General features: G+C 52.2%; 1 protein-coding gene across 5 annotated transcripts in view; it reads left to right on the plus strand.

Annotated features, from left to right (window-relative positions):
• The window catches only part of PFKFB4 (6-phosphofructo-2-kinase/fructose-2,6-biphosphatase 4), a 34928-nt gene extending 22671 nt beyond the window's left edge, over window positions 1-12257 (plus strand). For all 5 annotated transcript variants that reach the window (XM_082686004.1, XM_082686003.1, XM_082686005.1 and 2 more), the window contains exons 10-14: window positions 5318-5422; window positions 7007-7136; window positions 7243-7305; window positions 8213-8277; window positions 10354-12257. In XM_082686004.1, the coding sequence (XP_082542130.1) occupies window positions 5318-5422; window positions 7007-7136; window positions 7243-7305; window positions 8213-8277; window positions 10354-10413 (423 nt within the window). In that variant the 3' untranslated portion in view covers window positions 10414-12257. The remainder of the gene's footprint in view (window positions 1-5317; window positions 5423-7006; window positions 7137-7242; window positions 7306-8212; window positions 8278-10353) is intronic.
• The last annotated feature ends 5382 nt before the right edge of the window (window positions 12258-17639 follow it).

Raw genomic sequence — 17639 nt, forward strand, 5'->3', positions numbered from 1 at the left:
CACTGAGCAGGGAACCCAATGCGGGACTCAATCCTGGGACTCGATGCCGGACCCCGGGATCATGATCTGAACCAAAGGTGGATGCTTAACTGACCAAGCCACCCAGGCTCCCCTCAGCAACTTTCAAATATACGACAAAGTATTGTTAATTATAGTCACCATGATGTATGTTATATCCCAAAAGCTTATTTATCCTTTTTTATGTATGTATAATCTAAGATTTTATTTATTTGTGTGTGTGTGTGAGAAAGCGAGAGAAAGAGAGAGAACAAGCAGGGGGAGCAGCAGGCAGAGGGAGAAGCAGGCTCCCTGCTTAGCAGGGAGCCTGATGCGGGACTCAATCCCATGATCCCAGGATTGTGACCTGAGCTGAAGGCAGACGCTTAACCAACTGAACCACCCAGATGTCTCAAGACTTATTTATCTTATCACTGGAATTTTGTACCCTTGGACTACCTTCACCCATCTCCCTCACCCCCAGCTTCTCATCCTTTTAACTGCCACTTTCAAAGCAACAGAACCCCAAAAGGAGAAATGATGCCATGTACCAGGTTTCTATCTTTGGGCTTCCCTTTTCTCCAAGACCTCGGCCCCTCACGGCCTCTCCACCTTGTTGCTCTATGATAATATCAAGCAAATTAATTTTTTTTTTTTCCTGTCTGACTTTTCCAGTTGCTCTCCCTGGAGGGCTGTTCTGAAACAGGCGAGGCCACCGTTGCCTGAAGTGCAGGCTGGTAATGAGAGCAGATTTGAATTGTAGAAAGGTCACCCCAGCTGGCATAGAGAATGGGTTGTTGGGGGTGAGGAAGGGGGACAGGCTGGAGAAGGGAGACCAGTGAGAGGCGCCCGCAGTGGCACCTTTCCAGGTGACACTAGAATGGTAAGGTGACACCTGGAATGTGGCTAGCAGCCAAGCAAGAAAGAGGAGTGGAGGGATCTGCAGGCCCCTTACTCATTTATTCACATATTTATGCCAGCCCGCCCTGTGGTCGGAACTGGACCAGGTGCAAGGAACCAACATGTGGGAAAGGGGAAAAAAGTGATAACTGCGAAGAAGACAAGCATCCAGAACCATTCGGGGTTTCCGGCCCCTGGGAGGCGTTCTGGGTCATGTGAGCAGGAACTGAGTCTTCCTTGTGTCCAACACGGTAGGGACTCACTAAATATTTATCTACTGAGTGGAAGGAGGGAGTTTGGGGGAGAACTGGTGAGCTCTTGAAAAGGGTAAGCACTTTTTGTGACCCTCCTGTAGCTCCTTTGACCGCCTTGTAGGCTCCCATCAGCTGGGACTGCTAGGAGTCATGGAGGCCGGTGGCCATGTTTCCACCGGGGTGCGCCCTGCAGGGACTCAGTCCCGGCTCTAACACTGGGCTTCACACAGAAGCCTTAGGCCACCCCAGTTGTTTCTTTTTTTCCCTTTGTAGTTAATCTGATTATTTTCCTAGATGCTGGTGAATTCTCTTCTTTATCTTTCCACTTTTCCTAATATCTGTGATCTAGTCATCATTCTTCTTTGTTTATCTTTGTTCTTTTCCTGGGTTCTGGTAAACAGCCTTGGGCTAGCCTTCTGTTTCAACACTGGGGTGTGTTTTTTTTTTTCCCCTTAGTTCAGTCTACAATTCATGGCCTTATCTGTTTCTTTCTTTCTTTCTTTCTTTCTTTCTTTCTTTCTTTCTTTCTTTCTTTCTTTCTTTCTTTCTTCTTTCTAAATACCATCTTTATTGAGAAATAATTCACATACCATCTGGTTCACCTACCTAACACGTACAATTCAGTGGTTCTTAGTATAGTCCCACAGCTCTGCAACCACAACCACAATTAATCGCAAACATTGCATTGCTCCAAAAAGCAACCCTGACCCCATCCCTCCATTTCCTTTCAATTCCTCCCGCCAGCTGGAGGCTACCACTCGTCTGTTTTGTGTCTTCGTGGACTGGCCTAGTGGGGATATTTCATATAAATGGAATCATACACTATGCGATTTTTTTGTGTGTGACTTAGTGTTTTTTTTCTTTCACTTTTCTTTCACTTAGCATGTTTTCAAGGTCCATGTGTGTGGTAGCAAGTGTCCGAGCTTCATCCTGTTATGTTGTCCCGTATCCTGTTGGACGGATGTACCCCATACAACATATCCAGTCCTCAGCTGATGGGCTTTTGCGGGATATGCATTAGGGGGCTCCTAGGAATGATGTTGCTCTGAACATTCGTGTGCAGCCTTTTGTGTGGACACGTTGTCCTTTCTCTTGGGCATATATAGAGGAGTGGAATTGCGGGCTCACGTGGTAGACTCTGTATTTAACCTTGCAGAAAACTGCCAGGCCGCAGCCTTGTATGTTCCCACCAGCAGTGCCTGAGGGGTGTGATTTATCAGCATCCTTACCAACTCTTGCTATCATCTGCCTTTTTTTTTTTTTTTATATAACCTACCAACAGTAGAACATCCTTCAGCAAGCTCTCTGCCATTTTCTAACAAAGATCGCCTTTTCTTTAGTGTCCAGTAAATTACCATTTCCATTTCCTTCTGAGGCCTCACCAGAAGTACCTTTCACATTCATATTCTTTTTCTTTTTTCTTTTTTTTTAAATATTTATTTATTTATTTGAGAGAGAGAGAGAGAGAAAGAGCATGAGTGAGGGCAGTGGGGCAGAGGAAGAGGGAGAGAGAGAATCTCAGGCAGATTCCCCGCTGAGCGTGGAACCCGGTATGGGGCACGATCCCAGGACCCCGAGATCATGACCTCAGTTGAAGTCTCCAGTTGGCTGCTTAACCAATGGAGCCTCCCAGGTTCCCAGATCCCAGAAATACGAACCCCAATGTTTGTATTTCTATTATGCTTGTGAGGATATCTGTATTTCTAAGATGATAGAAGCTCTCTCTACCATGCTTCACTTCCATCTGAGCCTTTACTAGAATCACTATCAGTGCCCATATTTTTTTAAAAAGATTTTATTTATTTATTTGACAGAGAGAGATCGCAAGTGGGCAGAGAGGCAGGCAGAGAGAGAGAGAAAGGGAAGCAGGCTCCCTGCTGAGCAGAGAGCCCAATGTGGGGCTCGATCCCAGGACCCTGGAATCATGACCTGAGCCGAAGGCAGAGGCTTTAACCCACTGAGTCACCCAGGCGCCCCCTCAATGCTCATATTTTTGCCATAGTATCTGGTGCTTGCCAACAGCCCTCGGCGTTCCTTAACTTACAGCTGTAATCTCCGTCCTTGCATGGCCTTCTTTCCTGTATGTGTCTCTCTGTGTCTTCACTTGGTCATCTTGAAAGGACGTCTAGTCAGTGGACTGGGGCCCACCCTTGGTGACCGCATTTACTTGGTTACATCTGAAAAAACTCTTTCTTTTTCTTTTTTTTTTTTTTAAGATTTTATTTATTTATTTGACAGAGATCACAAGTAGGCAGGGAGGCAGGCAGAGAGAGTGGAGGAAGCAGGCTCCCCGCTGAGCAGAGAGCCCGATGCGGGGCTCGATCCCAGGACCCTGAGATCATGACCTGAGCTGAAGACAGAGGCTTTAACCCACTGAGCCACCCAGGTGCCCCATTCTTTTTCTTTCTTTTTTTTTTTTTTAAGATTTTATTTGTTTTAGGGGTGCCTGGGTGGCTCAGTTGGTTAACGTCTGCCTTCAGCTCAGGTCACCATCCTGGGGTCCTGGGATCAAGCCCTGGGTCAGGCTCCCTGCTCAGAGGCAAGTCTGCTTCTCCCTCTCCCTCTGCCACTCGTCCTCTTGTGCTCTCTCGCTCTCTGTCAAATAAATACATAAAATCTTTTTAAAAATGTGTTTTATTTATTTTAGAAAGAGAGTGAGAGAGCACGTGTGAGCTGGGGGAGGGGTAGAGGAAAGGGGAGACACAGAATCTCAAGCAGACTCTGCACTGAGCACAGAGCCCGACACAGGGCTCAGTCTCACAACCCTGAGATCATGGCCTGAGCCAAAATCAAGAGTCCGATACTCAACTGATGGAGCCACCCAGATGCCCCCAAACCCTACTTCTAAATAAGGTCACGCTCACAGGTACCCTGCATTAGGACTTGATGGTCTCTTTCAGGAAGGGCACATCTGACTCAACAAAGATGCTTGGTCTTTCTCGGAATTTTCTTATTTCACGTAAGTTATCTCATTTGTTGGCACAGAGTTGTTCACAATAGCCCCTTAGAGTCTGTTCTCATTCTGGAAGCTTGGTAGTCCTGTTCCTCTGTGATGCCTAATCATAGTGACTGGAGCTTTTTCTCTTGTCAGTCTGTGGTCTGTAATTCTGTTCATCTTATCAAGGAACCCACTTCTGCTTCCATTGTTTTTCTCTGTCTTCTGTTTTCTGTTACATTCCTTTCTGCTCTGGTCTTTATTACTTCCTTCCTTCCGCTTGCTCTGCCTTTAGCCTGCTCTTCTTTTTTCCAGTATCTTAAGGTGGAAGATCAGATTATTGATTTGAGATCTTTCTTCTTTTTTTTTCCCCCATACAGACATTTATAGCTAAAAGTTTTTCTCTTGGCCTTTCCTTCTTAATAGATACCTTTGCCCCAAGGCTTGGTCTAGAAAACAACTTAGAACAAAGGCAGAGGCCAGCAACTTTTTATTAGGACATTTTATGGCTTCTTCCCCTCTTGGGGCCCTTAAACCACACTCATGTGTTGAGAACCAGTGTTCTTTGCTGGATTTTTTTCTTAAAAATAGCATTTATAGAAGGTAATCTACACTATGTGTGAGTGTGTATGTGTGTCGAAGGAATTCAAGTGACATCTTGCTTTATGGCTTGGACGACAGTCCATAACTCAGAATACATATTTCTATAGCACAGAGAACAAACGACACAAGGAATGACGCATAGTTAACATTCCTGTTTTGTTTTTTTTTTTAAGATTTTTTTTTTTAATGTATTTATTTGACAGAGAGATATCACAAGTAGATGGAGAGGCAGGCAGAGAGAGAGGGAAGCAGGCTCCCTGCTGAGCAGAGAGCCCGATGCGGGACTCGATCCCAGGACCCTGAGATCATGACCTGAGCCGAAGACAGCAGCTTAACCCACTGAGCCACCCAGGCGCCCACATTCCTGTTTATTTTTATGGCGTAAACTGAATGGATGAAAAAGACTGTTGTGGTAGCTCTTTACAGACGAGGGGCTGCCCCCTTGGTCAGTGTCCCCACAAGCCTGCTTTTTCCAGAGGGATTCTAAGCTCCAAGCTGGGAGAGCCCCCGTAGCCCAGGAAATGCTCCGTAAACCTGGTCCCCTCTGCCTGCCCTCCCCCGCGTCCCCGACACAGGGCTGATCCCCAGGCCTGGCATGGGAGATGTGACGACTTCCGTATCTCCTTAGGGTGTCTGTGAGGAGATGACCTACGAAGAAATTCAAGATCATTATCCACTGGAATTTGCCCTGCGGGACCAGGACAAGTACCGGTACCGGTACCCCAAGGGGGAGGTAAGTGGGATATGGGGGCTTAGCCCCAGCTGCCCCCTGCCGTCTGCCCCAGGGCCCCTGGGGGACTCTGGAGGCTGCGTGGGCAGCAGGTGGGGCCTGACCTCAGAACTTGGCCAGGCTGGGTGTGTGTGTCATCTATGCCACTTCCCTTCCATGGTACCCAGGCCGCGGTCCCCACCCACCTTCGGCGGCAGATGGACATGGCTGCACGGACTCCCAACTCTGAGACTCGTTAGATTCCTACTCTCCGATGTTCCACATCCTTGCCTTTCCCCTTCCCCGGGGTATCCCAGGGATCATGCATGCCCTCCCCCTGGCTCCAGACACAGGGCCCTGAATACAGGCTAGGAAGACCTTCCTCAGTTGAGTCGTGGCCACAAGAAGCCATGTGCTCAGACACCTTCCCTCAGACTGGCTCCTGCCTCAGCCCAGGGCCCAGGTCAGAAGTCGGTCACCTTTGACTTGGGTATCTCCCACTTCCGGGAGGTGGCCTGGGACAGTGGCCAGATAAAGATACCCCTACAGACACACACATATGTACGAACATACGTGGACAGCTGCAGAAGCTGCTCCCCACCCCAGGTGCCAGGCTCTTGGCCCCCCTTGCTAGACTATCTTCAGGAAAAGTAAGCTCCGGGGAGCATTAATTATTCCCTACATCGTACTGTGAGGCAAAGCTCAGATTTAAAACTAACCCAGATAACCATAGAAAGAAGCAAAGCAGTTGCCTGTTCAGAGTTGAGAATACAGCAGGGGAAATAGGCAGGGAGATTACAGTTACCAAAAGAACTGATCTAGGATCCCCGGGAACTAGGGGCATTGCTCCCCGTCAGCCTGCGGGGGGCACTTCTGGCTCCAGCTTGAGGCTGTGTTTTGACGGCCTGCTCACTGTGTGCAAAGAGGGCTTGATCTCCAGCGGAAGTCTCTACACCTTAGGGCCCACAGGTTGGTCCAAAGGCTCCCTCATAGGCTACCTCGCAGCACCCAGGGGAGGCCCAGGGCACTTCGACCATGAGGATCTTTGTTCCTGGGCCTTCAGGCATGCTGATGGGTCATGTTCCAGAAAGTTCTGGGGGTCTTTGCTCCTCCCACCCCATGGTTCTCTCTGTGCGTTCCATCTGCCGTGGGCTGGAAGGGCGCTGCATCTCTACTACCAGTCCTACTTTCCAGCAGCTGGGGGTTCCACTGGGGTCCCTGTGGGTAGGCAGGAAGATGGCCCCCTTTGGCTGGCAGCCTGAGGCCCAGCCCGGCCCTCCAGTCCTCCTGGGACCTGGCCCTGGGCTAGAGGATGCATTCTCTTTCGCAGACTGCCAGTTCTTCTCCCCTCCCAGCTTCCCTCTCAAGCTGGACATCTCACTGTCCTATAGTGACCGGCCCTAGCCCAGAGCTGCCCACCCCCACTGCCCATGCCCCCGGGGTGCCAGGCTGGAGGATATCTAGCCATAGCCTCCCCTAACAGTGAGGGTCCTGGAAGGGAGGAGGTAGCCTGCTACCAAGAACATTTCCAAAAAAAAAAAAAAAAGAACATTTCCATCACTACTGCTGGAGCAGGGCCTGAGGGACCCTTCCTGCTTGTCCTTGTAGTCCTACGAGGACCTGGTCCAGCGCCTTGAGCCTGTCATCATGGAGCTGGAGAGGCAAGAGAATGTGCTGGTCATCTGTCACCAGGCCGTGATGCGCTGTCTCCTGGCCTACTTCCTTGATAAGGCAGCAGGTACTGGCCGGCCCCCAGGGAGGTGGGGTGTGTATATGTGAGAGAGATAGAGGGACTGTTATGTGAGCGTCCCTGGTGTGCCAGTCCTGCCCATCTGTGTCCACAGAGCAGCTGCCCTACCTCAAGTGTCCGCTGCACACCGTCCTGAAGCTGACCCCTGTGGCTTACGGTAAGGAAGCTTCTGGAACACTGGCCTGCTTGCTAGACACTGGCTTTCCACGGGGCTCCATGATGTTTCTGTAGATCCCTTGAAAATCCCCTTAGGGGCTTAGGGTCTCATTCTTTCTCTGTCTACTGTCTACTCACTGCCTTTCCCAGTTTCCTTTTTTTTTTTTTTTGGTTTTAGTTTCTGTGGCCACATGAGCCTTTCCAGCGATCCTTAACCATCATCCACCCGCATGACGGGCTTTTCTGTTTTTTTCTGAAACCCCGACGGCCCCCAGGACCTGGGCCTTAAAATACTCAGAGTATCTTGAGGGCAGACTCATTTGAGCCCCACCTCTGCCTTTCATTATGCCTGCAAGGGACTTCAGGCCACCTTCTAAGCTCCTGGTCTCAGCTTGTCACCTTGAGCACATGCTACGAGGCACCCCTCAGGGGGTCGTGTCCTTGGGAGAATGACCAGAAAGCCCAGCGACAGCTGATGTCAGGCCCCTGTGTGCCCATCCCCTCGTGCCCATTGCTCAGAGCCCCTGGTGTGATGTGGATTTGGCCTTGTGTTTGTGGCTTGGGGTTTGAGTGGTTCAGGGGCCCTGAAGGCTCACGGATCGATAACATGTGGAGCTCAGGCCTGGGGCTGCTTAGACGGCTCTGCCCTGGCAGTGGACAGCTCATGTCCTCGGTGAAGCCCTCCTGGGTGTCTGGGCTTCTCACCAAGGCTGCACGGTGGCACATGATAAACACAGGGCTGCGGTGTGCCTCGTCCTTCCTCGCGTGCAAAGCTGCCTAAGGTGGGAGGACTGGGTGAGGCTGAGAATGGCTGCCTGTTCTCTGACACCTAGGGCTCCCACCCGAGAGAAGCCTCTACCCTCTACGGCTCCAGGAGGGGAAATGGATTTACATCTTCCCTTTGGCAGGTTGTAAAGTGGAGTCCATATTCCTGAATGTGATGGCTGTGAACACGCACCGGGACAGGCCTCAGGTAGCAGCGGGGTTATGGCTGGGGTGGTGAGCTTATTCCCAGGGGTATCCAGATACAGCATCTCCCAGGCCCAGGGCCAGCTGGGGTGCCTGCCAGAGAGAACTTGAGTTCTGTGCCAAGCCTGCTGTCCTGTTATCAGGGCAAGGTCATGGCTCTGGACCAGGCCTTCCCAAGGGGGCTGCCCTGGGAGTGGGGAAGTCCCTAGAGCTGGGCCACCAGGGTAGGAAGTACCTGACCCTGGGTATGGTGGCTTCCCAGCAGCCCTACCGTAGAGGTCTGAGCCAGCGGGAGAGGGAGCCTCAGCTGGGAAAGAAGTAGGAGGCCTACAAGGGGACAGGTGGAGATTCTTCCATGATCCCCTCTAAGTTCAGGCCTCATGGGCATCCTTTCCAACTTCAAGCACCTTTAAAAACTAAAATGGTATGTGCTTTTTATTGGGGAAAGGGCTCTACAGGTTTAAGGGTGTGTTGGTGCTGGATAGAGATGGTCCTGCTACAGAGCAGTTCATGACCCTGTGTTCCTCCAGTGCCTTGTTTAAGATAGAAGCTCCTCGAACCATTGCCTAGAACCCCTTTCCATGTCCATGGGAGGTCTCTCTGCCACATTGCTTACCTCTTCCACTGAGGCCAAGGGCTGGACTGGCCCTTCTGGATCCCATTCCTGGAGTCAGGTGCACCAAGAAGGCTCCTGGGGTCTCCGTTGTGCCTCCTGCCCCCCATAAGGGGATATGGGGGGCTCTGGGTCCCTGCCAAAGGTGCACAACTTGGGCTGCTCACCTGCAGCCCCTTGGCCTTGATCCCTACTGGCAGAGATATGTGGATGTCTTAAGGTGCTGCCCCCTCACTGGGACCATCCACCGTGCAGGCCTCTTCCCTGTTTGTCCTGAGACTCTGCTGCAGGCCCCCTCTGGCCCCCATAGGTCACTGGGGAAGGCATGTCCTAACAGGTGCCCTTTGTGTTGAGGGAAGTCCAGAAGGCAGTGGGCCCTCTCTGACTGATAGGGTAGGGGTGATGGTAAGAGAAGCCCCTGGACCTGGCAGGCACTGGGGGCTGAACATCTATAGGGTGGGACCCATAGGTTCCCTGGCAGCCCCTTTGCCCCCCTCTGCATGCTGGCTTCCGAGAGGCCACCTTCCGCTGACCCCAGGTTCCCTTTAGGTGGCAGGATTCCCGGGCCCTAGCCTATTCTTGGGAGCAAACTGAGATGGGAAAGGGGCCCCCAGGAAGCCTGCCCCATCCCGCATCAGAGTCATACCTGTCCCTCCCCTTGCAGTGGCTGGTTCAGCAAACCCAGAGGTGGGCCCCTGGGGGCCATTTCTTCTTCCCTGTGAGTCCGGGTGCATCACGGTGGCCTCAGGTGACCTGCTTCAGCAGGTGCTGGTTGTGAGGGCCCACAATCAAGATGGGCCACCAGGATTGGGGGACTCATAGCACCGTCTCATGGAGCTGAGGAAAGTGTCAGGCCCTGTATCCCTCAGGCCTGAGCCCCGCAGCCATGGAAGGGGCTGGTCTTTGTGGCTGGGTGAGGCCCGTCTCTAGCTGCCAGCTTCAGGAGGTCCAGGGCACCCTGCGCCCCGGCGCTGAGAGGACAGAGCAGGCCGCAGATGAGGAGGGGTACACAGGCTCCTGGGGCCTCATCAGATACCTGCCCACCAAGACTTAGACCAGGAGGTGGGCACCCCCAGGAGCGGGGTGCCCTTCCCTGCCCCCACCGGTGAGGATTTGAGCCCCCAGCCACTGTTCCCTTCCAGTTGCCTAACATCTGAGACAGGAGGTGGGAGGGCCTCGTTCTGGGCACTGCCGGTCCCGTGAGCAAGGAGCCAGCAGGACCCAAGCACCTTCCTCCCCTGCCTTTGACTTCTTGTGCTCATCCACCCACTCACCTGTGGAGAGGCTCCTGGGCACCTCGCTCTTAGGGAAGTTTGGGAGTTGGAGTCCAACAGCCAGGGCTCTGGGAGGGTGAGTATGTGAACCCAGAAGACTGCAGCGATGAGTAAAGTAGACAGTAGGACAGTGGGTGTCCATCTGTTCTGGCCACAGAGTGAACATTCTGTGTTTTGTGTGTGTGTTTTGCAGAATGTAGACATCTCGAGGCCCCCGGAGGAAGCCCTTGTCACGGTCCCTGCTCACCAGTGACCATGTCTCCTCCACTGCCACCCCCAGGCAGATATTGAGCTCTGCAGGTGTGGTCATGACAGGCCCCCAGGCCCGTGTCACAGTTTCTCTGCTGGAGCATCCCAGAGGCCATGCACTGGTTCCCCTGATTCCTCATCGATGGTGACAGGGTTAGACGTCGTGCCCGATGGGCTGCTGTAAAGCTTTGGCCAGACTGGATCTGCCCGGGGGTGCCCCTCCCGTCCTGCCCGCCGGGAACCGGAGAGCCGCCAAGGCCCGGCCCTCGTGTCGGAGCAGCTCGTGAACGCCGTGGGCTCACTTCAGCAGAAGCCCACAGGGGGTGCGGCCCTTGTGGTCACCCCTTCTCAACCGTGCATACACTGGAACATTTTGGGGAGCTGGGGGCCCAAGCCACCCCTGCCCCATGCCTGTCCCGGTGAAAGCACATGAAGTCGGGGTGGCCGTGTGAACGCCCTTTCCTGTGCCGACGCAGGTGCTCGAGGAAGAGGCTGCCATCCCGCCTCTCCGTCCCCTACTGTGCTCCCCTCGCTACCTCTGCCCTGTCACCGCTGTGTCCACACAGGAGCGGACCCTGGTGGCCGAGAAATGCATTTGCTGTGAACCATTCAGAGAAACAAGCCTGTCCTGGCATTCACTGCCCTCCGCCCGTGAGACCGAGCAGGGGACCGGCAGGAAGGCGGGGGCACCCTGCCCAGGGGAGGATTTTCCCAGCATGGCACAGCTTCGGCTTCCTGTGTGTGGGAGCCTGGCGTGAGAATCACCCTGGGGGGCTGCTATCTGTCATACACCCCTGAGTTCCTTTGGGCCCAGGGAGGCAGGCTGGCCTCCCTGGGCGCCAGGGTCCTGGCTCCCTCTTGTCTCTGGGCAGGAGGCATGGCTGGCAAGTTGAGAAGCTGTGTGGGGGGGTGTCTGGGTCTGTAGTCGGAGGCCCTGCTGTCCACAGTTGGGTCCTGGTCCGGGATTCTGAGCCCACATTGTACCTGGAAACTTCCCTGGCAGAATAGCCCATCTTTCCCAGCCTCCTGGGGCTTTGCAGCCTGTAGGTGCCGCCTGCCCCTGAGGGGAACCTGTGCCCCCACCCCGGCTGGTCATCTCAGCCTTGTGCACTGCAGTGGCCGTGGACAGACCTGGTGGAGGGCTGGGGCAGGAGCTTCTGGACTTACGACTGCCAGAGCCCCTAGCCCTGAAGTCAGGACCAGAGGACCATGCCACTGCCTTTGGGACATGGGGACCACAGCCCTTGCTTCCATGTCCCCCAGAGTTTTGATGACTTGGTCACTTGGACATGCTTGCTTGTTGGCCTTGGTGGGTCTCTTTGGTTGGCGCCATGTACATTGAGACGTCCCCACCTCTCCAGGACCGGCTGGCCGAGGCACGACCAGCGAGGCACAACCAGCGAGGGCAGTCAGGAGCTGCTGGACCCAGAGTGTTACGAGGACTGGGATTGGGCAGAGGGAAGTCTGGGGGCATGGCATCACTTGGGGCAGATCCTCTCCGCCTCTGCCTGGAGTGTTCTCTGCATGGGCAGCCACCCACTGGTTGGCTGCCAGGTTTTATCCATGACGGTTCTCGTGTCAAAACATTTGTGTCGAAGACACATGTGCTTGTGTCAAAGACATTTTCCCATTCTCCCTGGAATGGGTGATGGTTGGTGGATCTCAGCTGCACATCACACTGTGTCCAGCATTCTTTGCAATAAATACTTAAAGAAAAAATTGGGGCGCCTGGCTGGCTCAGTCAGGAGAGCATGTGACTCTTGATCTCCGGGTTGTGAGTTCAAGCCCCATGTTGGGCCTAGAGCTTACTTAAAAAAAAAAAATTAAAAATGAGAATCTAAGGTTGTAGCTTGTGGCCATCTCTCCATTTCTGAGGTATTTTCAGCTGGTTCTGAAGACTCCCACATTGAGGACTCTCATAGGTCTGTGTTGGGATCTTCAGTCCAGCTCCCACTTCCATGCCTACCCCTCTCTGGAGAGGAAGCTGTCTTGTCCTGGAGTTAGTCCTGGGCCTGGTGCCCATGGGCAGGGACAGGGCCGAGTTTTCTCTGGGCCAACCTAGGATTCTGGGTCCTCACCCAGGAAGCAGATGTGTGAAGGGGCATCTGAGGTGGAGGACCGTTAAGGGGAAATTATGGGTTCCAGATCATGGCATCTTTGGGGAGCGGATGGAACCAGGGGCTGGGTCAAGGATGGAGGGGCGGCAGGGCATTGAGTGGGAGCGTGTTGGCTGGTTCTGCCCTGTTTTTTTTTGTCACCTGCCTTTGGGTTGGGGAAGATGGTAACAGGCAGGGTTTTCCCTTTCTCCTGGTCCAGGACTTCACTGGACTCTGCATGCTTCCTGCGCTGGGGCCAGGCTGTTGGAGGGCAAGTCGCAGGGCTGCTCCTCGGTGGACACGATGGGGCTGGACATGTTGGCTGCCCATCTGCACCTCTCCCAGTGTGTCGGGATGGAGGTAGCTGTGGCCGGGCTGCTTCTGTCAGGTCCGGTGTTGCCAGTAGCTATGGCTCTGCCTTACCCAATTGTGTCACGATCAGTGACAGAAACCTCTGGCCTTCATCCCCAAGTTCAGCACGATTTCAGCTGCAATGGTCTTCCTGGTGGTCAAGATTAGGTGACAGCTTGATGGTCCTCCCCCCGTCTCTGGACACTGAGGTCCTGGGTGGACACCTGAGAGGCCTCAGCACTTTTGGGAGAAGATGTTAAAGACTTCTAATAGCAAAGCAACAGCAGAAGGAATAAGATCTAACACTATGAGAATTTTTCTTCAGGTCCAATGTTCTACCAGAGCCATAGGAAGAGGGATTATATTTCGTCGTATTGAAAAATTGTATAGCATTTTAGGTTGCTAGGAAACAATGACCATTATTGGATGTTAGGGTCAGAGGACATTTGTATAGAAAGAAATGCTGTTCCAAAGGCATAGGCTTTAGCAGGGGTGTCTGGATGGCTCAGTCAGTGGAGCACGTGACTCTTGATCTCGGGGCAGTGAGTTCGAGCCCCACAATGGGTGTAGTGATTACTTAAAAATAAAATTTTGGGGGGGGCACCTGGGTGGCTCAGTGGGTTAAGCCACTGCCTTCAGCTCAGGTCATGATCTCAGGGTCCTGGGATCGAGTCCTGCATCAGGCTCTCTGTCTACGGTGATCTCTCTCTGTCAAATAAATAAATAAAATCTTTAAAAATAAAATAAAATAAAAAAATTTTTTAAAGATTTTATTTATTTACTTGACAAAGATCACAGGTAGGCAGAGAGGCAGGCAGAGAGAGAGGGGAAGCAGGCTCCCTGCCGAGCAGAGAGCCCAATGCAGGGCTCCATCCCAGGACCCTGAGATCATGACCTGAGCCGAAAGCAGAGGCCCAACCCACTGAGCCACCCAGGCGCCCCTAAAAATAAAATCTTAAAAAAAAAAAAAAAAAAAGGTTTCAGCAACATTTGAGTTAGGTTTATAATATAACAAATACATACTATATATTAAAAGAAAATACAGTGATCACTTGGCAAAGGAAATGTTGGCATGTTTGGCTTAGATCAGTCATGTGTGGGGCTGGGCATGTTGTTGTTTGAACAAAACTATTTTATTAAAAGTGAAAAATGGAAGGGCGCCTGGGTGGCTCAGTGGGTTAAGCCTCTGCTGTCAGCTCAGGTCATGATCTCAGGGTCCTGGGATTGAGCCCTGCATTGGACTCTCTGCTCAGCAGGGAGTGTGCTTCCCCCCCCCCCCGCCCTCTGACTGCCTGTCTGCCTGCTTGTGACCTCTCTGCAAGTAAATAAATAAAATATTATTATTTTTTTAAAAGTGAAAAATGGAGGATGCGCCTGGATGGTTCAGTCAGTTGGGCCTCTGACTCTTGACTTCAGCTCAGGTCATGATCGCAGGGTCCTGGGATTGAGTTCTGCATCATCGGGCTCTGAGCTCAGTGGGGAGTCTGCTTGGCATTCTCTTCCTCTGCTTCTCCACCGGTTTGTGAGTGTGTGTGTATGCTCTCTCTCTCTCAAATAAATCTTTATTTATTTTTTAAAAAGATTTTATTTATTTATTTGACAGAGAGAGAGATCATGAGTGGTCAGAGAGGCAACCAGAGGGAGAAGAAGGGAAACAGGCTCCCTGCTGAGCAGATAGCCCTATGCGATGCGATGCAGGGCTCAATCCCAGGAGCCCAGGATTAGGACCTGAGCAGAAGGCAGAGGCTTTAGCCCACTGAACCACCCAGGCGCCCCTAAATAAATCTTTAAAAAAAAGAAAGGGGACACCTGGGTAGCTTAGTCGTTAGGCCTCTGCCTTTGGCTCAGATCATCCCAGGGTACTGGGATTGAGCCCTGCATGGGGCTCCTTATTCCATGGTGAGCCTGCCTCTCCCTTTCCCTGTCCCCCTGCTTGTGTTCCCTCCTTCTCTCTCTCTCTCTCTCTCAAATAAAGAAATAAAATCTTAAAAAAAAAAAAAAATCCCCCACATGGAGAACAGTGACTCTATTGTCTAGTAAGTAAAGGTTGAATTGTGTTTCTCCTACAAAAAAATTCAGACATTTAGGATCTAACCCCTGATACCTCATAATGTGACCTTATTTAGAAATAGAATCTTTGGGGGCACCTAGGTGGTGCGGCTGGGTAAGTGTCCAGCTCAGGTGGTGATGACAGGGTCGTGAGATCATGTCCCGCGTGGAGCTCCACACTCAGCACCAAGTCTGCTTGTGATTCTCTCCCTCTTCCTCTGCCTCTCCCACTCATGCTGTCTCTCAAATAAATAAAATTAATCTTAAAAAAAAAAGAAGAAGAAAGATAGAAATAGCATCTTTGCAGATGTACTGAGTTGAGGTAAGGTCGTACTGCGTTAGGCTGGGCCCTCATTCAGATTCCCCGGTGCCTTCACAGAGAGCGTGGCCCTGCCAGCACCTCGGCTCCAGAACCAAGAGACAAGAACTTTCTGTTGTTTAAGCCACTTGGTGTGTTATAGCTGCCCAGGCAGACAAACTTCTGAAAGACGTTCCCCTCAGCAACGAGCTTCTAAGCGACAGAGAAGGGCGTATCTCTGGGTGAGCTGTCTGAGAAACTCAGTCCAACATTTGTTTTCAATGAATGAGCGCATCTTTCTGAGGCTTTGGATTCTTTCCTCTACATGAGACCAGGGAACTTTCGGCATCTCAATTGCGTTTAGTGAGACTCAGCTTTCCTTCTGGTCAAATAGACACACAGAACGACCCCTTGTAGCTCAAGCCAGCACACGGAATCCCAGATTTCTGGCAGACGCACCTGTGTTGATAAATTCAGCCCTATCTAAACTTCGGTTCTTATCTCCTTGGCCCCAGACCTGGATCCTTTCTCCCACATACTCTTCATATTGTGACCAAGGTAAAGTAACAAAGTCTTACAATTCCTTTGATATGTAAGCCTTCCCCTCTGGGTTTGACTTGGTAATAAGACCTCCAGACATGCTGGAATCCATCTTTATATTTATTTTATTTTTAAGTAATCTCTACACCCACCGTGGGGCTTGAACCCACAACCCTGAGACAAAGAGTCACATACGGTGCTCAGCTGACTGAGCCCGTCAGGTGCCCTGCGGGAACCCATCTACAGTTTAAGGCACCGGGGATGTTAAGGAGTTTGGGAAGAGGGGCAGGAGGGTCGGCTTCCCCTGGCAAACTAACTCCCTCACTAGGTCTCGGGGGAGGACACCTTGCTTCCGGGGGAAGGGGGTGCAGAGGGGCTGCCATTGATGGTAATCAGATTCCTCTGCGTTCTTCCATCTCTCTTCATCCCATGTCATTTGCTAACACATCAAGTGCCTACTGTGGGCTAAGCCATGGGGGCAGAGCAGTAAGCCTAACAGACAAGCCCTTGTTACAGAGCTGACATTCTAATGGTGGTGGACACAGCGAGGACACAGGACACAGTGAGGACACAGGGGGGCGGAGTGGAGGCCAGGAGACCTGTCCAGAGGCCACTGTGACAATCTGGGCAAGAGAACTTGACGTTGGTATTGGGGCTCTTGAAAAGTAGTCGGATTCTGCCTAAAGTGTGAAGGTAGAGCCAAGATTGGTTGCTGGTTTGGATGAAGGCATATGAGAAACAGGCCATGCCCAGGGGTGAGGTCACGGCTGGGGACATGGGAAGGACCACAGGGGGCAGTGTGGTGCTGGGGGTCTACAGGTCAAGTGAAGGCGCATTCGGATTTAATGCCAGAGATACCCAAGGGGAGGCATTGAGGGGACAGTTGCTTCTTGTCGTCTGGAGGTGAGGCCTAGGCCAGAGGTAAGAAATGGCATCATCAGTGCATAGACAACGCTTTAAGGTATGACACTGAACGAGCGCTCAAGGGGAAGGTAAAGAGGGAAGAAATGACACCTGGGCTGAGCCCTGGGGAGCCCACATTACAGCTTGACATGAAGAGTCAGAAGAGGGCTATGGGAAGGAGCAGTGTGGGGAGTGTGGGTGGACCGTGGAGTGGCCTGCCATGTCAGGTGATGCCAGCGGGGTCAAGGAAGATGACAATTGCCACTGGACGTGAGCTTGTGGAGTGTTTCCCGGTGTCGCTGTGCACACTCCTTGCTCTGTCTGGAGCAGTGCCTAGCGTTCCCCTCAAAGATTTAAGGAGGCTCTGAATTCAGTCAGTATTTAACCGGGAAGCCACAGAATCAGCCTGCGGGTTTGATGATGGGCTGCCGCAGCCCCATGGGCCGCAGGAAACAGGAGGCTCCTTTGCAAATCTGAGGAGTCGTTTGTGCCAGGACACACGGCAGCTAAAAACCTGACCCTGTTCTCTTTCTTCAAGCTGTTTGGCGCTGTTGGAAGCAGCCACCTGACGCTGGGGGCATTTCTGAGGCCCTTTGCGCACTGTTGTCAGGGGAAGCCCTGGGCCTCCCCATACCCCGTCCTCGGTCCTCAGTGGGTCCCTCACGTGAGGGGCCACCTGTGGTGTTTTCTTTTCTGACTTCACCTCGGACCCTAAATTTGGTGGTAGTTTCACACCAATGATGATTTCTCTGACTCTCCCACACCAGCTAGTTGTCCAACAATTCAACTCAATTTGGACACCAGCTCCTGAGGGAGTGTAGGCCCTACAGGTGGAGGGCTCAGTCCCACAGGATTGACCCTACTTCAGGTGCTAGCAACAAGTCTCTAGGGGGCCACTTGTAACTTCTTACCGGGTGCCCATACGTCAGGTATGAGCCCCCTCCTCAGCTTCAGTAATTTTCGGGACTGGCTCACAATGCAGGGAAATACTTT

Source organism: Mustela nivalis (assembly GCF_964662115.1).
Source record: "Mustela nivalis genome assembly, chromosome: 1".
NCBI classification, from domain to species: Eukaryota; Metazoa; Chordata; class Mammalia; order Carnivora; family Mustelidae; genus Mustela; species Mustela nivalis.